Raw genomic sequence first — 9,911 nt, 5'->3', positions numbered from 1 at the left:
ATCTGATGGAACCATCATCCAGTTTGGATGCTATCTCTGCGATGCCTGTTGCCGTTTGGTAAACCTGTTCTGTAAACACCCTGAAGAAATGTATTTGCAATCGAATTTTTTTTCCTGCGATGAAGCCACAATTTCTTCCATAGACCAGCAAGACTCCCATCGACTCAGTGATGACCACAAGCAAACAACAAACGTACAAAGGAAAGATACTATTCTTACACGGTTATACTCAAAATGCCTCCCTATTTTATGCCAAGACTTCAGCATTACGTAAAAAGATTATCAAGTTAGGTTACAAATGCCAATACTTGAATGCTCCGTACGTCTTAACTCCCAGTGACTTACCTACAACAGATTCATTATCCAAATTTGGCTCATCTGATCAAGACGATGTTACTTATCGTGGCTGGTGGGTCAAGTTGGGCAAGACCAACGACGGAATAAACATGGATGATTCGATTGAATCATTGAAGAGATATATCCACCAAGGAGAGATTATTCCTGACGACGAAAATGGGGAGCCAAGTAAAGAAGACGAGGAAGATAAGAAACTACCTATAGTTGGATTAGTTGGATTTTCGCAAGGTGCTTCATTTGCTGGACTTGTGGCGGAAAAGTTTGGCGAACTATTCGACACCACGCCATTGAAATTTGTCATCTTGTACTCGGGGTTTAAATTGAATACCAGCAAGAAGTCAGGGAATGATAAATACGACGCGTATTATGAATCTCCACTGGATAGTAAATTGAGGTATTTGCACGTCTATGGGGAGTTGGACACCGTTGTTGCTGAAGACCGAAGTTTGTCGTTGTACAATATCACAAAGGACAAGTCTGATTTATTGAAACATCCTGGTGGGCATTTCGTACCTAATTCGAAATTATATATTGATCAGGTAGTGAATTGGATACAAAGTGATGGTAAACCCAAGGAGTTGAAGCAAAAGGAGGAGAAGAAAGTGGATGATATAGACTCGTTGTTAGAAATGATGGATAATATAGGTAAAGCTTGATAGACTATTCTATTTACAATTCATCGTGTTCGATTTTCTTTTTAGATTTGTACTTTAACAACTTCTTACCTCGTTTGGATAATGGCCCTTCAACAGGGTCGATTTTGGAAACAGCAGTGATCCAATTGGATATTTGACTTTTGTCATCTAACTTCTCCGTCGAATCGTAGACTATAAACTTGTCTTTTTGTTTATCAAAATAGAGCAAAGTCGATGAATCTGCCTTTGGAATATCCACTTGTTTTCCGTCAATTTCAATTGTCTTGATCCCTTCGTTATACTTCCCATACATTGCAAAATCCACTTTAGTTAGAAAATCAATTGCCAACGATTTCAACAATGGGCTAATCAGATTAGACTTTGCAATGAGAAGCACTTTTCCTCTGCCAGATTCCTCACTGATCCACTTAACCAAGTCATTATCCAAATTATGCACTTTTTTAACATAGTTTTTCAACCTGGAGCCCAAGAACTGCAGCATCGCCTTGACTGTCCGCTGTCCATTATAAGCCTCACTAGCATGTCTCAGCTTCTTGCCACTATTTGCCTTTGTTTGGTCATACTTTGGTGGTCTAAATACCATGACCGTGGGAAATCCACTGATTTGATGCCGGGCGCAAAGTGGTTTATTGTAATCTTTATCGCAGTTTACCGCAGCTACATTGACACTTAATTTAGAATCCTTGCCTATGGCTTTCCCCAACTTTCTCCATACAGGTTTCAACTGTTGACAATATCCACACCAAGGTGCATAAAATTTGACAATTGAGGTGTAGTTGCTGCCGTGTATCACTTTATCAAAATTAGAAGCCGTCAACTCGTAGATGTTTGGATCATTTGTGTATTCATCTGCTTGGGCTCTGGCGGTGACTAGAACACAAATGTGAAATAATGATAGTAGATAGGTGAGGTACATGGTTTGTCGATGAGGTGAAAAAGGTTGACGTGTTGCAAATATTTCGAGAAAAATCCACCAGCGCGATATGAATCAAGTCCCAATCGACGGACTACCATAGAGACGCCATGGCTTAAAGAGAGAACAGAGTCAAACATTTGCAGAGAAACATATTCAACAATGAGCGGCCTCTCAAGATATGACATTTATATGTATCAAAATGGTATATATTGGCTATACAATTCTAATTTACTCAAATATAGACACCGACATAGTTCATGACATAAACAGCACTGAATCCAATACTCAAGGATGCAACGATAGCACTAATCAAATAACTTATCATGCTCTTCTTTTTTATATCTCCAAGTAGAGTAAACGATAACGAACCAAATGATAGAAGTAGTAAGAAAATTGTGAAAATTGTCGTTGTGATAGTTATAGCTGAATTATCAACGGGTGTGCTCGATTGGAACAATTGTGCAATCTCGCTGTAAGGGGCACCGTATTTGGTCATGTTCGGGATGGTTGTACTACTGTATTGTGGTGGAGATAAAGAACGTGTCGGAACTTGGGTTGTTGGAAAGATTGTTGATTGTTGATTATTGTTCGGTGTTTTTTTTTCCACACGAAATTTGACACAGTCCAGATCGGCATTACCCCCCATTAAAAATGTCAGACAGTGGTTGGAACACTATAGATTCTGATGCAGTATGTTGATGGAATATTGCGATTGTTTATGTGTTCACTTACTAACAGAAATAGGGTGTTTTCACTGAACTTGTTGAAAAACTAGGAGTGGCAAATGTCGAGCTTAATGATTTATACTCCATTGATTCAGACTCGTTACGAGTATTGCAGCCAATATATGGTGTAATCTTTTTATTCAAATACGGTAAAAAGGACAGGGAGCATGCTAAATCGAATAAACCTATAACTGGTGAATACGATGCCGATTATCAAGATCACGGGCTATTTTTTGCCAACCAAATGATCCAAAATGCGTGTGCCACACAAGCAGTTCTCAATGTATTGTTCAATGTTGACGATGCAAACTTGGGTGAGGAATTGAACAATTTTAAACTGTTTGTCACGGGGTTTGATTCGGAAATGATTGGTGAAACCCTATCCAACAGTGAACTTATTCGCTGTATACATAATTCCTTCCTGACTCCCTCATTGATTGCTCAAGAAGATAAACCACCATCTCAAGATTACGACGATAAAGATGATGGGTTGTTTCATTTTGTTGGCTATGTGATGAAAAACGGCCAAATTTATGAACTCGATGGATTGAAGCAATTTCCAATTAAACATGGTGAGTGCCATAGCCAAGATGAATTTATTGACAAACTACCTGGTATAATACACAACAGAATCAATGCATATGATGCAAGCGAACTAAGATTTTCATTGTTGGCAATAACCAATAACAAGTTAGAACAGGCACGAACTACTGGGGATGAAGTTGAAGTCGCCAAGCAATTGGATAAACGAGAGTTATGGCAACAGGAAAACGAATTAAGAAAGCATGACTATACTGGGTTAATTGTACAGTTGTTGAAGAATCTAAGTAAGGAAAACTCAGATCAAGAATGGGAAGCTTGGCTACAAAAGGGCAGAAACAAAACACAAGAAGCGATTGCCAGTTCAATAAAGAGGGGCTAATCTAGTATATTATCTATATATCGTCGTAACTACCCCCAAATGAAAACAATCCATGTCCACTGCTATGTCTCGAGAAGTAATCAAAATCAATACTGGTAAAGCATGACAATATCACTGCTCTTTGATCCATTGTAACACCACTGGAACTAATATCTCCATAATAATTTTCCATGCCTCGGAAACTTTGTGGATCAAATCGTAAAATATAAACCCCAGTATCAGTAAACATTTCTCTACCTAAACCAACCCAGTTTCTATCAACGCTAGCGATAACTTTGCCGTGTTCATTCTTTATAGGGAAATCAAATGATAAAAACGGAGCGTCAATATCACCAAATTGTTCATAATTATCCGTCTTTTCATCCTCCAATTTGAACAAGTTGTACTTTCGTCTCCATAAATGCCACCTTTGTACACTTTCACCAACGACTTCATAAATCATCTCATTGTCATGGTCATAACCGGGCAATAGTGCTTTAATATGAGAATTTATAAATGAAAAGGGACGCTTGATACTCAATGCTAATTCACCCAGCATGTTAAAAACATCGATATCAAAAGGACGGTGTAATCGGAAAAATTGACGACCTAAAGTTCGACCAATTCCTATATCCTTCTCCCTCATGAATCCAATTGGCTGACCGCTAGAATTCATAATTGTGTAATTATTAGCTTGTTCAAACCCAATGAATAAATTCATAAATTCAATTTGTCGTTCGATTACGAGAGTAGGTTCGGATAAGATATCGTAGATGGGGTCTTGTGGAGTTATAATTCCATTGGTGTTGTTGGGAATGTGGAACTGGTATGACGGGAATTGGTCATTATCAGTGTATGGCGCAGAAGCTTGCTCAAATGATCCACGTTGTTTAGCCCGTTCTTGCGCCTCCTGGAATTGTTGCACTTCCTCGGGAGTGATTTCTTTGGTGATTCTAGTCCGATTAGTAGGACTTGTACGCCCTATTGAAAATCGAGGTAGCTGTAATTTGGTCGATGTATGAAGATGTGATTGATGACGCCATTGAGGACGCAATTGTCGAGATATATTCCTGCACTTGATAACACGATTCATTATGGATTATTTATTTAAATTAATAGCACTCGTATTATTGTAAAGGAAAAGCAGCCTGTAGACAGTGTTGTTGTATATAATTGCCTTTCAATTGACATCTGTAGTATGCTCTAGATAATTTTTACCAAATGGTAGTGTGAAAACGGACAAAAAGACTTTATTGTCGCAAAATAACTGTCACACAATTGGTAGTGTCACTCATTGGTAGCGAAAATTTTTTCTCTTGCACTTTTTCTTCCTCCCAACTCTCAGAAAGTCACAACAATAAATTTACACATCACAACTACCAATTACAAAACAAACAACACACACATACATACACACATACACACACAAACGGTTGACACAACACCATGACATTAGCTTCAAGAAGACGTGAGTTAAGAGCTGCGATAAGGGAGAATATTAGACAGACAGAGAATGCCGACGAAGATGCTATCAATAAACAAATTGACGAAGAGCTTAATAATCAGTTACAACAAGATGCAAATAATCATGGCGCAACTACCAATCATGCAGACGATGCTACCAAAATCAAATTAGAATATGATGAACACCATCAACATGATGCAGGTGATGATGTTGATGATGGCGATGATAGTGGCAGAGATGACGATTTTGCCCCTGCCGCTGGCGAAGAAGACGATGAAGAGGACGAGGATGAGGATGAATATTTTGATATTGGGGATGAAGAGTATGATACATCAGCTAAACGTGGTAGAAAAGGTAGCAACAGCACTAACAAGAGAGCTAAAACTGAATCGGGACTCGAAACTAGTCCAGGTGGCGTACGTCCTCAAACAAGAACCATTTTTAAAGACATTGATAATCCCAATTCGTTAAACTGTGAAGTTTGTAACCAAGAATTTAGGAATGTTATTGATAAGAGGAACCATAGAAGAACGCATACCCAACCTAAAAAGTTTGAATGTGCTACCTGTGGTAAAAAATTTAGCCAAAAGGCTAATTTGACTATTCATGAAACTCATGTGCACCATGATTTAGTCGTTGATGAAGCTTTGAAAGATGCTGCTGCTGCCGCCGCCGCCGCTGCCGCCGCTGCACATGCAGAAAATGCGCCAAATACATCTAACTCCGAGACTACATCACCCAATACTACTACCAATTTGGACTTGCCAGAGGACACCAACGCTGAACATAGACATTTGTTGCAACAACAACAACAGCAACATGACTTGGCGCAGCAGCATGCTCGTCAACAACAAGATCATTTACAACAACAGTTGGCACAACACCACCTGCAACAACAGTTTGAATCGCATGTGGTTGATGACAATGTCAATGTGTTTGCTGGTGGCACTAATGATCCAACAAAACAACCACCCCATGTTGATTTAAAAGACGTTCGAGTCCACCACTGTAATGCCTTCAAATGTGGCAAGGGATTCATTTCTTACGAAAAGTTAATGGAGCACATTGATACCGAGCATAATGGTAGAGCTGGTGTATCACCTCATCATCAGCATCACGAGCAACAGAGCGGTGGTGCTCCTATCTTTGACCCTAATGATCCTAATGGAGCAGCACAAGCAGCCGTTTTAGCTGCAGCCACTGCCAATGCTCACGCACATGGACAAGTACATCCTCAACACCAGCCAACAACTAGTACTACCATTCCTCGCCAGAGAAGAAAACGTGACCCTGCATTACAGCAAGCCAAAACTCACCATTGTACTTATGAAGGCTGTAACAAGGCATTTGCCAAAGTTTCTGATTTGACGAGACATATTAGGATCCATACTGGCGAGCGTCCTTATGTGTGTCAACATTGTGGGGCTTCTTTCAACCAGAGGTATAGATTGACTACTCATGTCAGAATTCATACTGGAGAAAAACCATTTAGTTGTAAATATTGTGGCAAGACATTCGCAAGAGGAGATGCAGTACAATCACATATTTTCTCGATACATAGAGCCAAAGGTGAAGCTTTTTGAATTAGGTGAGGGGAAAGTGGAGCAGCATACTGTTGATTTTTGTAATGTTCTTTGTGTTGTATGATTAGTGGACTTTACAAGTGTCAAACAATGAGGATGTTTGTGGATTTTGTTTTAGATGGAGTCTCGTTGGAGGCCCGTTGGAGGTGTTATTCGTTCAGTTTTATTAGTTTTAGTGTCTTTTTTTTTATATTAAACGTCATTTCTTTATTTTTGTTTCAGTAGAACTTGGGGTATATATCGGTTGAAAACTCTGCTTCGTTATGTCAAACCTTTTTTTCCTATAATCAATTCCTAACCATCTTTTAACTTATAACTTAGTTGAGAATGGTATTGAACACGGGATGTTGGCAGGTCCTATTGGCTCGCTTCCGAAATCGGGTCCGCTTGCAAGTTTCTTTTTGTGTTACATCCCCATACTTTCTCGGAACAGCGGATGCATCTGAAAAATTTCGAATTCCAGATCAGATCAAAAATTTGATTCAAAGCTCTACGGTTCTAGTCAATAATGTACACGGTTTATTTTTTGTTATAATGATATACATCTCTCTATCTAAGCAACACCTTCTAGTTCAATTTCTTTTGATCGTTTGTACCTGTCAAGGAGACTGAATCTTTAGTCAATAATTCCTTGATGAATTCGTAAACGGTAAAAGTAACGGCTTGACCAGGAGCAACTCTCATGATTCTTGGTGTGATACCTTTATATAACGCAGCAGCACCTTCTTCTTTGATCAATTGCTTACCAATCTTGATGATTCTAACCAAACCACTTTCATTACTAGCATAACTGGACTTTTGTAATCTTGTCTTTATAGTATCTAAAGGAGCATTAGACAATGGACCTAAAGCACCCGAGATCAAACCAATTCCTGAGGTTTGCCATGATGGCAACATTTCGGTGTTTTGTTTCTTTTGCAAGTATTCCTTCAATTTAGAGTAGACAGTGAAATTGACACCTTGGTTGGTAGCCTGTCTAGCACAAGTCAATGAAACACCACGGTATAAAGTCTTGAAACCTTCTTCTTTAACAATAACATAAGCAGCATGAGGAGCGTTTCTATACTTTGGAATATCAAGAGGATCCTTCATTGAATGATGTTGAGCTTGTAATCTGATTTTAACAACCTCCATTGGATTAACCACCATAACCGATTCAGTTATACCAGCACCAACACCAGCAAGGAAAGTTTGACCAGCAGTGATTTTACCATCTTTGTCGTAGAAAAATGTACGGTAAAATTCATAAGACGAAAATCTAATGGCCATTTTAGGAACGATTCCGATAACAACCGCACCTAAACCTTTGTATAGCGAAAGGAAACCTTCCTTTTGGACAATGTTAATACCGGTTTTGATAAATCCTGGTGGCTTTTGACCTGATTTTCTGTACAACTGCATTCTAACTTTGATTGTGTCCAATGGGTGACAACATAATGCTTCGAATAAACCGGCAACACCACCAGCAACGAAATCAACTGCTCCTCTCTTGGTTTGCTTTTTAACTTCAGTAGATGCAGCCATTGTGAATTGTTGTGTAAGAAGTGTGTATGAGTTGGGGAGATTTTGTTAACTTTTTTTTTCAATTTTCAGCTACTGTTCTGTTGAATGCAACTGTTGATGAATAAATAAGATAGAATATATATAAAACAAGGTCTTCTGCTGATGAAAATAGAAGAGAAGAGAAGAAAAGTGTGATGGAAATTGAAAAGTTTTTGGGCAAATATTTTTTTTGGTAAAATGTATTTATATATAAACATCTCTTGTGTTATATTATTACCCGGGAACAAACAACTAAACTAAACTAATCGAAAGGTTCTCTCAGTTGAAATGTGAAAAATTGTGCGAGTTTTGTGTTAATTTGTCTACTCTCTCAATTAGTCTGGGGAAACCCAGTTTTAATCATCCATACACGACCTTCTCGCACTCGCGCCCTTTGTTCTAATTCTTTAGTACCGGCGTTGTACATCCGCTCCTCCGGGTCGACAGTTTGCTTCAAGAGAAAACAAACACAGGAGGTTAAGCTTAACGGTTTTTTTTTGTTTGCATCAGTCGACCACTTACTTGAAATGGACAAGGGTTGGTCCTTTGATTTGATTGATGGAGGGTTTAAATAAGAAGGTGTGAAGGGGAAGAATACTAACTAAATCTGAGCCTTCCACTATGACCCGGCTAATGCTTTGTGTAGAGTTCCCCCACAAAAAAAATTCAATTGGTAGGATTTGACTCATGACTCTCACTCACTCTATCCCTATTTTTTTGTATGTGGCTATGATATATAAAACTACCGAGAGCCAATCAAATGCTGTATAGAAACATTTTTTCCGTGGAATTAAAAACAAAACAAAAAGAGAGAAAATGAAATCATAGAACGAGAACCTTTTTTTTTGACACAATTTAAACTTTTCTCCTCGGTGTTTTAATAAAATACTATGAAAGTGATTTATGTGTAAGACACGACTTATGCCTCCATGTGAGAGATACTACAATTAAGGTTGGAACTATTAGGGATGCAATCATGACCATTGACCTTTCAGTTAGAACTGGAATTCATACTAGATTCTTTTCTTGGTGTTGATGGTTGGAGAACCCCGGTTTTACGTCTATATCTTGTGTGCTCAGACCTAACTCTAAAGTCACATCTACGAATCGTGGCACAGAAAAGTTTAATTACGCGTATCACACTTCATAATCTCAGTCAAAATCCTGTTGAACTATCAAAACACAAGATGTTCAAAAGGCCAGCTTTAAGTGAAGGTGATGATCGCGAGGGAGGCGATCCCATTAGAGATAGTAGAGAACCTGCTCCTAGCTCGAACCCTTCTGTAGTGTCGAAGAAGCCTAAACCTCAAGTGGATCATTCGCAAGCTCAGGATGAGGAAATACCATTACCTCAAACTGCAATAGGAAACACACACTCTCATCAGAATGATAGTAGTATTGATCCTGGCGACTTTATTCTAGAGCATGATACCCATTTTGAAAAACTTTGTGTTAGGTTTTCAGGGTATTTCGATATAAATCGTTTGGATAAAGAAAGAAGGAGAGTCGATGGTAGCCGTGCATTAGAGATTTCAAAGAAGGTTTTATCTAATCTTGGCGCTGAGGCGCTTCTCTCGGTATCACAAGTGTGCAAAAAGTGGTTCAAACTCATCAATAATACCAAGCTATGGACGGACTTGCTAAAGAAGGACAAACTAATTACTGATGATGCTGTTATCCGGTATGAATTAAATGAACCCAACGAGTTGATTGACGAATGGTGTACTCTACCTGGTGAGATTAATCCCGCCCAAGTTTTGTACAAG

General features: G+C 38.8%; 7 protein-coding genes across 7 annotated transcripts; 4 read left to right on the top strand and 3 right to left on the bottom strand. All coding sequences in view use genetic code 12, as the record gives it.

Annotated features, from left to right (window-relative positions):
• Positions 1 to 170: 170 nt before the first annotated feature.
• Positions 171 to 1,013, top strand: CANMA_001949 (putative serine hydrolase; the record flags this gene model as incomplete). The annotated part of the gene is made up of 1 exon (XM_051813964.1): positions 171 to 1,013. One exon carries the CDS (start codon positions 171 to 173, stop codon positions 1,011 to 1,013), a length of 843 nt encoding a protein of 280 aa, XP_051672448.1.
• A 13-nt stretch (positions 1,014 to 1,026) lies between these two features.
• On the bottom strand, positions 1,027 to 1,929 carry CANMA_001948 (protein disulfide isomerase; the record flags this gene model as incomplete). Its single annotated transcript, XM_051813963.1, has 1 exon — positions 1,027 to 1,929. One exon carries the CDS (start codon positions 1,927 to 1,929, stop codon positions 1,027 to 1,029), a length of 903 nt encoding a protein of 300 aa, XP_051672447.1.
• Positions 1,930 to 2,580: 651 nt separating this feature from the next.
• YUH2 (Yuh2p) lies at positions 2,581 to 3,576 on the top strand (the record flags this gene model as incomplete). Its single annotated transcript, XM_051813961.1, has 2 exons — positions 2,581 to 2,619; positions 2,674 to 3,576. The coding sequence occupies 2 exons, from the start codon at positions 2,581 to 2,583 to the stop codon at positions 3,574 to 3,576; spliced, it is 942 nt and encodes a 313-aa protein (XP_051672446.1).
• Positions 3,577 to 3,589: 13 nt separating this feature from the next.
• CANMA_001946 (uncharacterized protein) lies at positions 3,590 to 4,648 on the bottom strand (the record flags this gene model as incomplete). The annotated part of the gene is made up of 1 exon (XM_051813960.1): positions 3,590 to 4,648. One exon carries the CDS (start codon positions 4,646 to 4,648, stop codon positions 3,590 to 3,592), a length of 1,059 nt encoding a protein of 352 aa, XP_051672445.1.
• Positions 4,649 to 5,001: 353 nt separating this feature from the next.
• CANMA_001945 (uncharacterized protein) lies at positions 5,002 to 6,603 on the top strand (the record flags this gene model as incomplete). The annotated part of the gene is made up of 1 exon (XM_051813959.1): positions 5,002 to 6,603. The coding sequence occupies one exon, from the start codon at positions 5,002 to 5,004 to the stop codon at positions 6,601 to 6,603; it is 1,602 nt and encodes a 533-aa protein (XP_051672444.1).
• A 567-nt stretch (positions 6,604 to 7,170) lies between these two features.
• Positions 7,171 to 8,127, bottom strand: SFC1 (Sfc1p; the record flags this gene model as incomplete). The annotated part of the gene is made up of 1 exon (XM_051813958.1): positions 7,171 to 8,127. The coding sequence occupies one exon, from the start codon at positions 8,125 to 8,127 to the stop codon at positions 7,171 to 7,173; it is 957 nt and encodes a 318-aa protein (XP_051672443.1).
• Positions 8,128 to 9,332: 1,205 nt separating this feature from the next.
• On the top strand, positions 9,333 to 9,911 carry CANMA_001943 (SEC65; the record flags this gene model as incomplete). Its single annotated transcript, XM_051813957.1, has 1 exon — positions 9,333 to 9,911. A coding segment is annotated over one exon (579 nt), but the record flags the coding sequence as incomplete, so codon positions are not given.

Source organism: Candida margitis (assembly GCF_024628925.1).
Source record: "Candida margitis strain CBS 14175 chromosome Unknown scaffold118, whole genome shotgun sequence".
NCBI classification, from domain to species: domain Eukaryota; kingdom Fungi; phylum Ascomycota; class Pichiomycetes; order Serinales; family Debaryomycetaceae; genus Lodderomyces; species Lodderomyces margitis.
The sequence above is the reverse complement of the archived record's forward strand: the minus strand, read 5'-3'. Positions and strand labels throughout refer to the sequence as shown.